Genomic DNA, 16448 nt, shown 5'->3' on the forward strand with positions numbered 1-16448 from the left:
AAATACAACAGCATGTGGCGTGTGTTTCAACCAGTATTTTGCTCTCTGTTTTAGGCTCTAATGTTGGAGAATCTTCAGAGGACCTCCACTCCCCATATTGGGCTCCAGCCCAACTCCCAGGTAAGAGCCCAAGCAAAACGCTACTGATTGGAGAGTCAACACTAGGTGGAAGTTACCTGATTTTTAAATTTTCAGTCATCTGTGTGTTTGACCAGAGATGTATTTTGTTTTTACCCTCAAATTGATTAGAACATACAGTATTTCTACCTGTATCGTTACATTTAAGGTTGTGTCTGTCTTCTATATTTTTAGATTGGGGTGAGTCCTGTATCATTAAATTACACAGATAGCCTTTCCCTTCCTGTTTTCTAATGTTGTGCCTATATCCCATGTGTGTTTAGATTGGGGAGGAGATGAGCCAAAACAGCTTTATAAAGCAGTACCTGGCTCAGCAGCAGGAGCTCCTCCGCCAGAGGCTGGAGAGGGAGGCCAGGGAGGCAGCCGAGGCCGACGGTAAGACATCCACAACAAGGCTCTAATATCCACACTAGCATACACTACTTAGCATGGAATGCTAGTGTGGAGTGGGCGTTGGAACATAGTCCCAGTCTGTTCCAATATCCACACTAGCATACTACTTAGTGTGAAGCAATGTTTTGAGAATGCATTCTAAGTGGTATGCTAGTGTGGACATCTCTCTACCTGAACAATGGACAAAGGCCCCAATGCTTCATGCAGTTGGCACATGTATGTCTGGATAGATAGTGGCACAATAGTGTTGTTAACAATGGTATATACCTGAATGGAGGGCAGTTAGATTAGTGCCATATACATCTGCATATGGATGTACCTGAGTGAACTTCTCATCAGCATATATGGATAGTGGGCCCATCTCAGGCCTCTCACACCATGTTATGTCACCCAAGTCCTTATTGTCTCCGATGATGATCCCGCCATGCTAATACTGATGCATCAGACTGACAGTGTGTCTATCTGGGTGCAAGTGAGTTAAACTCACCTTCTCATACTGACTGGGTCAGTGTGGGCTGAGGAGAACTACTAGGAATTAACCACGATTCCTACTCTAATATATTTTACTTAAAAGGCTACATATAACTTCTGTCTGTCAGTTTCATTTATTATTGTATAGCAGTTTATTTTGGTGAGTGAGCAGTCTTTGTTTACTCCATTCCCAATTGAGTTCTAGTGCAGAGTCTGGAGACATCCCAGTTCCATCCTTTCTAAATTGGCAAAAAGCTTATTTTGTTGTCAAACAAATAGTTTGCTGCGTGGTCTTTTTGGGGTAAACTCTGACCCCTGACCTCTTACCTCTCTGACCCCTGACCTCTAACCTCTCTGTGAAACAGAAAGCCCAGCGGGCCCTGAGGAGGAGGAGCACACAGAGGAGGGCAACGACAGCGATTCCTATAACCCTGACAAGGTCAGTAGTCTACACACAGAAAGTAGCAGATGACGCTAAAAAGCCAACCACATTTGAACGGTCCTCCAGATATATGTATTCTCCTATAAGTTATATTGTTCATATCAGCCTAGCTAACAGTCAACATTTTTCTCTCTCCTTCCCCCAACCTCTCCTCTCCCACCCCAGCATCGCCCCATGCCCTCCCAGCCCCCACTGACCGGGGCTGAGGAAGAGGGAGGAGGGCCAATGATGATGGGGCACCAGGGCCAAGGGATGATGATGGGGCACCAGGGCCAAGGAATGATGATGGGGAAAGGCCAGGGGATGATGTCCCAGGGTATGGGCCAAGGGATGATGTCTCGCAGACCAGACTTTGGCCCAGGCTCTGTGCCTCAGGAGTCTTCTGACGCCCCCGGAGGTCCTGGATCCTGGATGCAGCAGCGTCCCTCCCTCCAACATGGCCTCCACCACGAGGAGCCCACCACCCCCTCCCCGCCACGAGCTGTGGCCTCCCTGTCGGTGCGCGTCCTAGGGGACCCTGAGCGCCAGGGCCTGCCCCCCCGCGCCCAGACCCAGGAGAAGGAAGGCACCGCCCCGGCGGATGACGACCGACCCGCCCACTCTGTCCTCCACCTCAGCCGCTCCGCCCGGGCAGCAGCTGGCAGTAACAGTGTCCAGGAAGACTGTGACGATGATGATGACAGCAGTGAGGAGGATGAAGATGAGTGGGGACCTGCGGCGAGGAGAGGGGGCAGTGGCGGAAGAGGGTTAGCCCCTCCCCCCCAGCCTTCCCCCAGCGTCCCAGCCGCCAGAGAGAGATCTAGACGCAAGCTTCAGCCTCCGCAACACATCCCCCCTCAGCAGGTAGTACACCAGCCCCCCATGCAGCTCCGCCAGCCCACCCCGCCCCCCTCTCCACCCCCAGAGCTCTCCTTCCCCCTCCCCGACACCCCCAAACAGAGCCCGCCCGACATGGATGAGGAGCCAGAAGGAGCAGGGGCTGGGGTGTCCGTCCGCCCCCCTCCAGGTGGCCTCCAGAGGCAGGACTCTGACTCCAGCTCCCGATCCAGCAGCCCAGAGCCCCGAGCCAAGCGACGACCCGGACCCCTCTCCTTGCTGGCTCGCAAGATGGCGTCCGAGGGAGCTTACGGGAAGAGAGGCGAGGGTGCGTCGGCGGACGGCCAGACAGGTCCTCGAGGGGAGGCTTCCAGACCAGGAGATGGAGTTGGCAGCAGCCCAGGAGCTGGAGCAGGACCGGGGGTTGAGGTGGTCATGTTCCCTGGGGCTTCTATCACCCACACAGGAGGCAGCAGCACAGGGCACACAGGATTTGTCACTGTACCTGAGGTCCCTGCACCAGTGGTTATGTTTGGATCAGGAGCCCAGTCCCATCCTCTGCTGTCTGTGGCAGCTGTCCCCAGCATAACCCTCACCACCAAGCCCCAGGGTCCATCTAGAGAGACGGCACAGAAGAAGACAGAGAAAGAAACAAAGCAGGCGGAGGAAAAGGAGAGGAAGATGAAGCAGGTGGAGAAGGAGAGTCACCTGCCGCCATGGCAGCGTGGACGTGACTTGACGCTTCCATCTGCGTCTTCACAATTTGGGTCTGGGGGTTCAGAGGAGCCTGTGATGGACCAGGGAGACACCCCGAAAAAGTCACCCTTCGGCAGGGACAAACCCCTCTCCTCCGCTCCCGGCTCAGCCATGGCGACCACCAGCTCCCCGCCTGCCATCACCCCCAAGAAGCCCCGCATGTTCTCCGACACCTCTTCCGGCTCCATGATCTCCCCTCCCAAACCTGTGCAGCAGGGGTCAGTGGTGGTGACCACCCCAGGGGAACTCCCTGAACCCCATGGTGTATCTGAGAGACCCCAGGTAGTCCTTGTCTCAGGGGCACAGCAGCACACAGACGACACCATGGAGGTTACCGCACTGAACAAGGTGTCCGTAGAGAAGCCTGGATGGAAAGCTGGAGGAGACGATGAGAAGATGGAGAAGGAGCGTGCCAGCCTGGCGGAGAAGGAGCGTGCCAGCCTGGCGGAGAAGGAGCGTGCCAGCCTGGCGGAGAAGGAGCGTGCCAGCCTGGCGGAGAAGGAGCGTGCCAGCCAGGCGGAGAAGGAGCGTGCCAGCCAGGCGGAGAAGGAGCGTGCCAGCCTGGCGGAGAAGGAGCGTGCCTGCCAGGCGGAGAAGGAGCGTGCCTGCCAGGCGGAGAAGGAGCGTGCCAGCCTGGCGGAGAAGGAGCGTGCCAGCCTGGCGGAGAAGGAGCGTGCCAGCCTGGCGGAGAAGGAGCGTGCCAGCCTGGCGGAGAAGGAGCGTGCCAGCCTGGCGGAGAAGGAGCGTGCCAGCCTGGCGGAGAAGGAGCGTGCCAGCCTGGCGGAGAAGGAGCGTGCCAGCCAGGCGGAGAAGGAGCGTGCCAGCCTGGCGGAGAAGGAGCGTGCCTGCCAGGCGGAGAAGGAGCGTGCCTGCCAGGCGGAGAAGGAGCGTGCCTGCCAGGCGGAGAAGGAGCGTGCCTGCCAGGCGGAGAAGGAGCGTGCCAGCCAGGCGGAGAAGGGGACTTCTAAACCCGGGGAGACCAGGAGAAGGGGACCTGAAGAGACTGTTGAGGTTGAGCCCATGGGACCTGTTCTACCCCCTTCTTACCCAGGTAAGGGAGAAGATGAGAGGAAGGGGAAGGAAGATGAGAGGAGGAGGAGGAAGGAAGATGAGAGGAAGAAGGAAGCAGAGCGAGGCAGGCGTGGGGAGAGGGTGAGGCACAGGAGGTCATCTCCCTCTAGTGGTGGCGACTCTTCATCCTCGGACTCTGGATCCTCTTCGTCACGTTCCTCTGGCTCCACCTCCTCCCGGGACAAAAAAAAGGTTAGTGATTGGCTAATCTGGATGTCAATCAAATCTTTCTCTCTGCAATGACAATCTACCATCACAATCCAGTGCTAGAGCAGTGTACACATTAGTTCTTGCTTATGCTTCTCTCCGATGATGATCCCGCCATGCTAATACTGATGCGCCAGACTGACAGTGTGTCAGTGTGGGTGCAAGTGAGTTAAACTCACCTTCTCATACTGACTGGTTCAGTGTGGGCTGAGGAGAACTAGTGAAAGATCCTTCACGACCTGCATATGCCATGCTTATTTATTCTTATTTTCCACTAACAAATAATATAACCTCTTTCCTCATATAATCATCCTTAACAAATGCCCATCTTTCTTGTCTAACTTTTCTTTCTTGAATCACATTGACTTGATCTAAAAGTGGCTTCTTCTTTTTGTCTCTAACATAACACGTTGATATTTTGCTATATATTGCCAATTGTCTGTGATTTGCTCACTCTTTTGTTTGTTTATCAGAAGACTGGCACAGGAAAAGGAAGAGGGGATGAAAAGAGAAGACTGTACAAAGGAGGAGAGAAGAAACAATCTGCCAGGTCAGCCATAGTACCATTTTGAGTTGCTCTCACACACACATACTCCTTGCTGTTCTTTGCACGCACTAACGCACACTTCACATAAACAATCCTTGGTGAGGTGCTCACATTTTCCCACCTGCACTTTCTCATGCATTATCGATTGTAGATATTTCTGTATATGCACTCAGGCTCTGGTAAGTGGAAGCTTCTGCAAACCTTTCAAAACCAAGTGACATTGTGCTCACGGTGTTGCTGATATAGGTCTACACAGATTCACAAAATCATACTCCATCTCACACCTGTCTGTCACTTAATTCATTTTTTCCCACAAGAACTGAGTACAATCCTGAATGGCAGTTTGTAGGTTTACACGCACAAGAAACATGATTGAGGTGCACACACACTATTACCACCTGCAACAGTCCATATCATATAATCTATTCCTCTCCCAATGTCTCTTGTCTCTGCCGCCATTATTTTTTTTGTCTGCAATGTGAATGTGTCTTTGGATGACTTGAACACATGCTGAACACTTCATTCTGGTCATTGAGTCGTGGAGGATTGGACTCCAGGAGTGGATGGACGTCGCAAGGTAGCAATTGAGAGTTTAATGATTTATAATAAAAGCAGGAAGCATCATCAGAAAACATGTGTGGATGTGTGTGTGCGCAGATGTATACTGTATGTGTCTTGTCTTCTCATAACGTTTGAATGTCTATCAATGACCATGAGTGAAGTCTGTTTCATGGGTTTTAATGTGTTTTGATGAATGACAGATGTTTTGGCTTGACTTCTAGTTTGGAGATTTGACAAGGATAAGTTGGGAAGAAAATGTGAAAGGTTTCTTCCATATAAAGTTGACCAGAACATCAACCAATGTTTTAGCTTTCTACATTGTAGCTATTCTACTACTCCTTGCCTGGAAACCCGACGTTGAATTGCATTGAATTCTATGTCTGACAGAAATTAGCGTTTGAATCAGGAAAGTTTCCTCGCAAGACTTCTACGTGCCAGAAAGTTGGACACAATTCTATTTTAATGTACTTCACCGGTTGGTCCTTTTGGCGGTGGGAATGTGAGAATATATGCACAGGAAAGAATAATTACATATATTTTTCAAATTGCGTTCAGATTTCTATCACCTGAAGCATGCGCAGAACCATGTAAACACGTGCACGAGCTCGGCAAGTATACATACGTCTCGTGCATGTATTTTTTTAATCTTGTGTCAATGCTTCAGGTGATAGAAATCTGAAAGCACTACCAGCGCTTTAACACGTTTGTGTAGTTATACTTATCTGTGGATATAGTCTCACATTCCTACTGCCAAAAGGACCAACGACTACATGGACAACCGGTAAAGCACGTTAAAATATTTTATTAAACGTTCTGGCTTGAGGTCGTGAAAGGAAACTTAACTGATTCAAGCGATCATTTCTGACCAATGTAGAATTCAATGCAAATCTACTCCCAACTGTAAAGTTGTTACAATATAGCGTTAGCTTCTCCAGCAGCGTTGTAAACAATCAAAACGCTTACTCACACGACTAGATATTATAGAAAAAGGCAACGGTCATTGTTAGCGATATCCTTGGGACGTCCCAACTCTTCACTTAACCCCTACCATTTTACATTTCAACGTCCAATTATTTATATACACTAATGGCTGACAGGGGGCGCTGTTCTGAAGCCACCGCTGCTCCATCTTGGCACTCCCCCACCGTTGTAAAAATATATTTTGAAATTGTCTACATTTGTTTTTGCCACTTAATCTATTAGACACCTTCATGCATCTTTTTTTGTCCTGTTACTGTCCCCACTACAACAACAAATACATGTAATTTTGTCCTTGAAACATTTTAATTGAAATGCTGTACAATTCCTATGGAGGACTGCGCCAATATGGCCGACCGATGTCTTCAAAGCCTCTAATTGACCAATGCATAGCATTCGCAATACAGGGTGTATATACATCATTGGTAAAGTCAGAGTTGGGACATCCAAGGCAGCGGCAAAGATTGCAGCGGTAGTCGTATTTCTTGTCAGGCGCCCAATGCGGCAGTCCCACAGCCGGTGTGGCTTTGGCCATTATCTATTATTGACAAGATGGTCGAGTGACCACTCTAACAATGGAAGTGCTTGTCCTCAAAGATGGATGGCAGGTGGGATCATATTAGCCAATAAGGGCAGATACGCGTGTGAACAAGAGGCACAAATCTGATTAAATCGTTTTTTGATTTTGTCAAACATTACACCCATTGACCTGTATACACACATTTCCAATTTCGTGGTATTATTTTCGTGGTTTGGTTTTGGGTGGAGTAAACCCTCTCGCTTCTTCCTCTCTGCCTTGGCTGAGAAGAGAGACGGGTCCTCGCTCTCTCACTCCTCACACTAATTTCCCCTCCCGGCTCGCTATCCAATATGGCCGTCGTGAGTGTATTGCTACTCTGATACCGTCGCAGTGCACAAACCCCGCAGCCGCATAAGGATTTCTCCTCGATTTTAATCCACGCTATAGCGGTGTAATCAATTACGATAGAGCGTTGGCTGTCGGGGGTTCCAGCCCGGCAATATGCTGTCAGAAGGCAACAAAAACGGGTAAGATCTCAGAGGGGTTAGGCATTACATTGCTAGCTGCTAACGTTACCCTTGGTTTCATCGCTAGTCGCTAACGCGCTGATAACTTGTGTCATGTCTCAAATCCTCATTCAACCTGCTCGTCTGGTGCCTTTTATATTCGGATTATGGCTAAACTGTCGTATCATGCGTTGTCATGGTCAGCTATTGACGTGGTCGTTTGATTATTACATACGAAGTGTGTTACATGCGACCTGCACGTGAGTCTCGCTCTCCACGTCCACGGGGGGTGTGGATCCGATGGCCTCGTGTTGGGGGGGAGGGGATGGGAGATACCGGGGTAACTCCGTGATCAATCATGTTTTAAATCTTGATTACCAAATATATTACACGGATAAATAAGTAGTATAGCTGGTAGTGGTTTGATTAAAGGCGTAATGGTGAGGATCATGCAGTAGCAGCGTTTAATTGTATTAATTAAACATCGAATGACTTCCTTGTTACTCTTGACTGTCATAACATGTTTTTCTGGTGTGTACTAAAGCTCACCTACTCTCACTGTGAATCCAATGGATGTTTAGAGACCATTTTATATATCTCAATGATAGAGAAGCTGACTGTCTCACCTTATGAATCAGTGTGTGTGTGTATCTCAAATCACACGTATCACTGGTATGAATCTATAGATAATATAATGCATGAATCCAGGGTGTATTCTTGATTTAATTGTCCACTTCACATGTCGTTTTTTTTATGCTCCTTTGTCTTGAGATAGATGGTATCAGACAAAGCCATGTATAAATATATGGCTCTGGTGTCAGATTGTTAAGCGAGATGAGTTGTGGTGATGTTAAATGAGCAAGTGTCACCATGGGAGATCATTAATACATAAGACATCTGTTGCCCATCAAGTCGTTTTCGTGTGCCCTTATGGTGTGACATACTTTTCCTTCTCCCAACTGGCAAGGCTTACTGTTGATGAGACTGTCTCATGCGGGTACCACATGTACAATCAATGCTGAATGTGTAGCGCAAAGATTAAAGATAAAAGAGGACATTGAAGAAAAAAAATAGGGGCCTCTCTTCGTGAAACACAGGGGCAGTTCCTTACCCCAACACACACACACTCAATGATCACTTATGGGACCAGCTGCTCCTGCACTGCTGCCCCACTGGGGTCGAGTTCTAGTAGACATCTGGCCCCTAGCCCCTTACAGGCCTCAGATTGCAGGTGTGTGTTTTTTGAGGGGGTAGGAGACACACACATAACAATTACTTTGTTTTGGTGTGGAGGAGGTGGAAGGCTTGAGGATGCAATATTGAAGATTTCCAATCAGTTGGCACTCAGCGATGTTATGACCCTGAAAATTATCACCTCAATGTGTGTTTTGAGGTGTATTTGTGACCCCGGCACTGGGTGTCAGTTGGCTGCCTGATGGTGTGAGTAAGTTATTTATAGTACACTGTCCCAGATCACTGGCCTTAACCAACCTTTCCCTTCTCTCTCTCCCTCCGTTTCCTGTCTTCTCTCTCTCGTCCTCCATCTGTCCTCTGTGTGTCTCCGGCTCTCTTCTCCGAGGTAGAGGTAGCCTCTCATCCATCTTCTCTGCTTTTTAACGAGGGACACATTTGAGTTACTTCATACCTGATTGTCTCTTCGATTCTCATGGCTAATGAGAGTTGGTAGGACAATAGACCACAGATGTAATCTATGTTTAGATTTTATGACATTTTCCTTATTCAGATCTTTGTATGAAAATCTTCTCTCTCTGCCCCACACTCTCTCCCTCTTTCTCCCCCAGGGAGGTAAAGCAGTCTTCCCTGTCAGAGCCATCTGGCCCTATGGAGGTGGAGAGGCCAGACCCAGGCCAGACCCAGCCCACCCCCGTCGGAGACCCACAGAACAGTGAGGGCTGCATGGAGGAGGTAAGGCCGCTGAGAGGGAGGGGTTGGGGACTGGGAGCAAGGGGGGGTCCGTCAGTGGATGTTTCAGGAACTAACCGCCCTCATCCTATGGCTTAAGTCTGGTACCGTGTGAGTCCCAAATGGCACCCTATTCCCTACATAGTGTACTACTTTTGACCAGGGCCCATAGGGCTCTGGTCAAAGGTAGTGCATTCGAGGTAATAGGGTGCCATTTGGGACACACACAGTTATAGAGAGGTACTTCTGTATGTGTCAGGGTAACAGTGAGCGACCATACTAATGTCCTTGTAACTATGGCTTAGAGTTAAAACACCCATAGGTATGGGACTGAATGATCTCACCTCTCCTCGTCCTTTGACGGAGTTCGATACAGCCATTCTTTGCAAAATACACTCCCACACAGAGGTGCCATACACACACACATTATTCTGTACTCATTATTTTCATAGAGCAGTTGCCTAAGCGACTGGACTGCAGGCGGTTCATCCCTAATGGGGTGTGAAATTAGATGTTAACTCCACACAGACTGCATGCATGCTCCACATCACGATGTTGTTTGGTCAGTGTGGGTGTCTGTGTCAGTGTGGGGTTGTGAGAGGGTGAGTAAAGTTAATCTACAGTCACATTCCTCCTTATCACAAGCTAACGTAAGACTCACTTTCAGATAAATATACATACATTTTCACTAATCCTATAATGGCCATACACAGTTTTGTAATAATTCGAGTGATTAAAGGGAAGTAGAGTTAAATGTATTTGGTTGTCCATTTTGGAATTAGCAAACACCTTGACTACTTGAGTGCATTGCTGTAAACCAGCAATGCACCGTAGCTAATAGGACCCTCATTTTGATTGATCTACCATGAGATAACTTCTGAGAATTTTCTGCTCTTTTACATATTGCAGATTATAAGCTAATGTGATTTGGTATTCAGTGAAATAAACCCTTTTGAAATGGCTCACCCTCACTGTGTGTGTGTGTGTGTCTGTGTGTGTGTTTGGGACGATGACCTCAGGGTTTGCATGAGTAATAGCCCCTGACAGAGCATCAAGGCTCTCTCCCTCCTCTCTCTCTTTACCTCCTTTTTGTCTCTTGCTCTCCCCCTTCTCTTTCCTTCTCTGACTCTGCTTCTCTCTCTCCACAACTGACTCTTGCTCTCACTCTTTCTCACTCTGTTTCTCACTCTACTGATGATCTCTAGCTCTCTTTCCCTCTCGCGCTCTCTCTGGCCTGACTCTGTCCATCTTTATCTCTGTCATTCCCATGATCTCTTTATCTCTCTTGGTGTGACTGCTGTTTTAAAACCCCATTGATTGCTTTGTTACGAAGGTGCCCATGCCTCTTCCATTGTCCCTAATGGTACCTGCGTACTACTACTACTACTACTCCAACTTCTGCCCCGCTATGCCCAAGCGCCTCGGCTGTACCTGATCTAGGCCCCAGAGTGACAGCTACTACTACACCACATCTGACCGCACTGAGTTAGCCTCAGAGAGAGAACCAGGGAGCCAGAGCCTGCAAGGCCTCCCCTCTAAGCCTCCAGCCAAGACCAGCGCTGAGCCATAGAGACAAGCTGAACCACCAAGGCCTTCCCTAACCTCCAGCCAAGACCAGTGCTGAGCCAACCACGGAACCAGAGGCTGAGCCTGCAAGTCCTCCCCGGGACCAAAGCCTCAACTCCAGCCCAGCCCTGGGCCTGAGCCGGACCCACCAATGTCCCGAGCTGAGCCAGCCAAAACCGGCAGAAACACAACAAACCACGAAACCACAACCAGCACAAGAACCCTGGGGAGAGAAGCCTACTCACTGGACTGCCTGGTGGAGAGAGGGGGAGGGGGACGTTGTCTCCTGTTGTCACCTTCCCTTTCTTCCGCCATTTTGTGGAGGAGCTACAGCTACTCTCCACACCCGTACCGAGAGAAAGAAAGTGGACTACGTACTCGTTGCAGACAAGATGAGTCCAGAGGTCCTGCTACTTCCTGCTGTTTATCCCCATGTCTTCCTTCCAGTCTGCCCCTTACTGGTTGAGAGGACTGTAAATAGGCAGATGATTTCTGCCTCATTGACTTGAATGAACTGGAACCACCTACACACTTATAAGGACCAAACCGATAATCGGAAACGACACCAAGTGGACTTTTTCTGACACCTCTCCTAGCTATGTGTCTTCAATGTAGACACTCAAGTGGATTATTGAAATGGACTTAACGTGTTTTTGGACTACATCTTTTCTCATAAAGACATTAACCTCTGAGTGCAAGAACTTATGGAACTGTTTTGTTACTGTGGGCCCTTTTGTTGGCTCTTTCCCCTGTTCCGAATGCTCCTATTGGCTTGACCTGCCAGGCCAGCAGCCAACCTGGGCCGTGATTGGCTGGTCAGCCTTTATCAGACTGCTGGATCTGATTTGAACTTTTCACCTGCATCAAAGATTGGGGCAAATTTTTGGGGCAAATCTGGTTACAGTGCACACGCAGAATACGTCATCAGGTTGTGTGCTTATAGCCTACATTCTGAATTGACAACTGGGTGTTTGTCAAGACATCTGTAAGAGACTTTCAAAGGTATTTATAGAACATCTCCCCCTCACTGAACCTTTTTATAAAACTACTCGAGGCATTATGGACGTGAACTTCAATCCGTGGTCTCATTGGACTATTGGTTATTACACCATCAGACTTTTCAGCTGCAACTTTGCAAGTCTATACGTCACACAAATTCTGTCATGACATCAGGGGATCCGATTTGTTTATATTGGGACCTCAAACGTTTTGACCCCTTCTAACCATATTTGTCGCTAAACCAACCATTCAGGAATCCCTTGCCTCACAAGCTAAAGGCAAAATGACTCTTTATCAAGCAAAGCACCAGTCAGTTGAGAAAAGCCCTCTTCCCCCTCCCGTTCGAGGGAGAGAAAAAAACAAGTCCAAAGCTAAGATCACTTCCTTCCTGCCAGCTAATCACCATTCAGCACACTCAAATCGAGTCCCGCCCTCACTCCTCTGCCTTCTCTGATTGGACCCTTGTTGCCTAGATACAGTACACACTGCCGTGCGGTTGGGCCATAGCCAAGCCAGTGAGGAATCAGGTGTCGATGGTACCAGGAAATGACTTGTCATTTTTCTCTCTATTTGAGATGTATTTAACTTTTTTAAATAACTTAAGTAATGTCAGATAGTTTCTTCTCAGATCTGTTTGGTCATTTCAAGACAGGAGGATTGACTTCATTTTGTTATGTGTAACTCAATATAAACCTTTTTAAACTGTCATGATTACTGCAGTTTCAAGTTGATAAAATATCCTAATTTGATATGTAGCCTATCCTAAGTGTCTGCATGCATTTCCTGGCAGAACACCATTCTTTATTTGAATCATCCACTGAATTGGATCTGCAGTATCAGCCTAGACCTGCTCAGGGGTCTCTGGTCTGACAGACGAGGTCTCCGGCGCCCACCCCTCCACCTCTGTGACATTGAACACTCCGTCACAACCCAAACACTGACTCACACCATTGTATGTAGATGTTTAGGCACCAACACAGGCCCTTGTACATTTTAAGGGCAACAAAATGTACGGTCCATAATGAAAGGGGGATATCTAGACAGTTGTACAACTGAAATGTCTTCCGCATTTAACCCAACCCCTCTGAATCAGAGACTATATATACTGAACAAAACATATAAACGCAAAATGTGAAGTGTTCGTCCCATGTTTCATGAGCCGAAATAAAAGATCCCAGAAATATTCCATACACACAAAGCTTTTTTCTATGTTGTGCACACATTTTTAAACATCCTTGTTAGTCAGCATTTTATCATTTGTCAATATAATCCACCCACCTGACACGTGTGGCATATCAAGAAGCTGATTTAAACACCATGATCATTACACAGATGCAAATTTTGCTGGGGACAAAAGGCTGCTCTAAAATGTGCAGTTTTGTCACAACCCAATGCCACAGATGTCTCAAGTATGTCCAAACGGCCTCACAACCGTAGACCACATGTAACCACGCTTGGGGGGTGTTGAGTATTTCTGTCTGTAATAAAAGCCCTTTTGTGAGGATAAACTCGTTCTTATTAGCCGGGCATGGTTACCCAGTGGGTGGACCCGGCTCCCAAGTGGGAGGGCCTATGCCTTCCCAGACCCACCCATGACTGCGCCCCTGCCTAGTCATGTGAAATCCATAGTTTAGGGCCTAATTTATTTATTTCAATTGACTGATTTCCTGATATGGAACTGTAAATCATCAAAATCTTAGAAATTGTTGCCTTTCATTTTTGTTCAGTATGATTTATAAAAGATATAGAGTTACAGTATAGTCAGTCTCTCTGCTTACCACACACAAGAAGAGCCAGACATTAACGATTAGCTCAAGGTTATCCTCCTGATCTGAACATTATCATCCCCGACCCAGATTCCATGAAGATGCATTAATACAGTTAATGTCAGTCTGTCTTATACTCAACCAGGTCTCTACAGTCTAGCAGAGGAAAGCTTGCTGATGCCTTAAATTAGACCCTTTTATATAGCATATTCTATGCACTTGCTTTGTCCTCAGTCGGTACTACACCCACACCACAGCAACACCGCAGTAGGAGTATTTTCTACACTAACACACACCAGTAGGAGTATACTTTAGATGTCTAGTGATTTAAGTTGCAGTGCTACACTCACACTTACACATGGTAGGAACATATTCATTCGTCTTAATCTTCTGGTGTCTTTGAACAAAGGTGGAGGCGAACGTGTCTGGAGTTTCCCTCTGTATCGACCAAGCCCCCCCCCCCCCCCCCCCTCTTCTCCTTATGTGGTTTAATAGGAGCCTGTCAGACAGTTCTCTCCCTCTCTATCCCCCACCTCTCTCTCTCTCTGTGTTTAGTATGTTGTCTCAGTATCTGGGTCTCATCTCACCCCACGCCCCTGGGGTATCTGTTACATCCTCTCTCTCTTTCCAGAGCACCACTCCTAAAGCGTTCGCTGCACGCAAGATCTCCTTGACCAGTGAGTATTACCAGTTTGGCTTACTGTTACCTGTCCTGTACTGGATCCCCTCTAATCTAGACCGTAGAAAAGAATCGCATCAGTCCAGATACATTCCAGGCCGCGGGTCCCGACAGATCATTGCGGCGCGTCAGCATTTTTCATGCTACGGGCGGTCATAAGACTACTTTTGGACAAACATTTATTGGAAACGGATGTCTTTCTGCTTCGTGTGCGTTTAAACTGGATCGACCTAAAAGCACATATTTGTTGCATTATTCACACACACACACAGAAGTTCAGTAGCCTACCGCTCCTTCTAGTTGGGTGTGCGGGATCTAGTGCGCCTCATTGAAATAGAGTAAGCTGCCTAGTGACTATGCATGGGTGGAGAATCACGTGGCAGTTATCGTTCCAAGGAAATTCACTTCAATATGATTAGACTAGTTTACTAGTGGCTGTAAATAAGTATTGTAAATCAAATTGGATTTGTCACATGCGCCGGATACAACAGGTGTAGTAGACCTTAGTGAAATGCTTACTTACAAGCCCTTAACCAACAGTGCAGTTTTAAGAAAAATAAGTGTTAAGTTAAAAATGCAAATAGTCTGGGTATCCATTTGAATAGCTGTTCAGGAGTCTTATGGCTTAGAGGTAGAAGCTGTTAAGAAGCCTTTTGGACCTAGACTTGGCACTCTGGTACCATTTGTCGTGCGGTAGGAGAGAGAACAGTGTATGACTAGAGTGGTTGGAGTCTTTGACAATTTATAAGGCCTTCCTCTGACACTGCCTGGTATAGAGGTCATGGATGGCAGGAAGCTTGGCCCCAGTGTTGCACTGGGCTGTACGCACTACCCTCTATAGAGCCTTGCGGTCGGAGGCCGAGCAGTTGCCATACCAGGCAGTGATGCAACCAGTCAGAATGCTCTCGATGGTGCATCTGTAGAACTTTTTGAGGATCTGAGGACCCATGCCAAATCTTTTCAGTCTCCTGAGGGGGAATTGGCTTTGTTGTGCCCTCTTCACGACTGTCTTGGTGTGTTTGGACCATGATAGTTTGTTGATGTGGACACCAAGGAACTTGAAGCTCTCAACCTGCTCCACTACAGCCCGTTGATGAGAATGGGGGTGTGCTCGGTCCTCCTTTTCCTGTAGTCCACAATCATCTCCTTTGTATTGATCACGTTGAGGGAGAGGTTGTTGTCCTGGCACCACACGGCCAGGTCTCTGAGCTCGTCCCTATAGGCTGTCTCATCGTTGTCGGTGATCAGGCCTGCCACTGTTGTGTTGTCGGCAAACTTGATGGTGTTGGAGTCGTGCCTGGCCATGCAGTCATGAGTGAACAGGAAGTACAGGAGGGGACTGAGCACTCACCCCTGAGAGGCCCCCATGTTGAGGATCAGTGTAGCGGATGTGTTGTTACCTACCCTTACCACCTGGGGGCGGCCCGTCGAAGTCCAGGATCCAGTTGCAGAGGGAGGTGTTTAGTCCCAGGGTCCTTAGCCTCTTAAGGATTGGTCCCTTTTTTTCTCTTCAATTTTTGTCTAAAATGACATACTCAAATCTAACTGCCTGTAGCTCAGGACCTGAAGCAAGGATATGCATGTTCTTGATACCATTTGATAGGAAACACTTTTAAGTTTGTGGAAATGTGAAATTAATGAGGGAGAATATAACACATTAGATCTGGTTAAAGATAATACAAAGAGAAAACCATAAGTAAAAAAAATAATTAAAAAAATAATTAAAAAAATAATAAAAAATAAAATAAAAATATATATATCTTTGAAATGCAAGAGAAAGGCCATATTGTATTATTCCAGCCCAGCTGCAATTTAGATTTTGGCCACTAGATGGCAGCAGTGTATGTGCAACGTTTTAGGCTGATCCAATGAACCATTGTATTTCTGTTCAAAATGTTGTATCAAGACTGCCCAAATGTGCCTAATTGGTTTATTAATAACTTTTCAAGTTTATAACGGTGCACGCTCCTCAAACAATAGCATGGTATTATTTCATTGTAATAGCTACTGTAATTTAGACAGTGCCGTTAGATTAGCAAGAATTTAAGCTTTCTGCCAATATCTGATATGTCTATGTCCTGGGAAATTTTCTTCTTACTTACAACCTCA

The 16448-nt window shown here is 47.4% G+C and overlaps 1 protein-coding gene and 2 non-coding genes across 5 annotated transcripts in view; all 3 read left to right on the forward strand.

Annotated features, from left to right (window-relative positions):
* The window catches only part of LOC139534428 (apoptotic chromatin condensation inducer in the nucleus-like), a 28723-nt gene that overhangs the window by 1524 nt on the left and 10751 nt on the right, over positions 1 to 16448 (forward strand). For 2 of the 3 annotated variants that reach the window (XM_071333571.1, XM_071333573.1), the window contains exons 2-8: positions 55 to 120; positions 402 to 513; positions 1368 to 1441; positions 1610 to 4279; positions 4768 to 4844; positions 9209 to 9332; positions 14292 to 14337. In XM_071333571.1, coding sequence (XP_071189672.1) covers positions 55 to 120; positions 402 to 513; positions 1368 to 1441; positions 1610 to 4279; positions 4768 to 4844; positions 9209 to 9332; positions 14292 to 14337 — 3169 coding nt within the window. The remainder of the gene's footprint in view (positions 1 to 54; positions 121 to 401; positions 514 to 1367; positions 1442 to 1609; positions 4280 to 4767; positions 4845 to 9208; positions 9333 to 14291; positions 14338 to 16448) is intronic. The other variant, XM_071333572.1, reaches the window with a different exon arrangement.
* Positions 937 to 1055, forward strand: LOC139534978 (small nucleolar RNA U6-53/MBII-28). The gene has a single exon (XR_011667063.1). It is a non-coding gene; the product is annotated as a small nucleolar RNA U6-53/MBII-28 (small nucleolar RNA).
* Positions 4392 to 4510, forward strand: LOC139534977 (small nucleolar RNA U6-53/MBII-28). Its single transcript, XR_011667062.1, has one exon. It is a non-coding gene; the product is annotated as a small nucleolar RNA U6-53/MBII-28 (small nucleolar RNA).

This window comes from Salvelinus alpinus, chromosome 11 (genome assembly GCF_045679555.1).
Source record: "Salvelinus alpinus chromosome 11, SLU_Salpinus.1, whole genome shotgun sequence".
NCBI classification, from domain to species: Eukaryota; Metazoa; Chordata; class Actinopteri; order Salmoniformes; family Salmonidae; genus Salvelinus; species Salvelinus alpinus.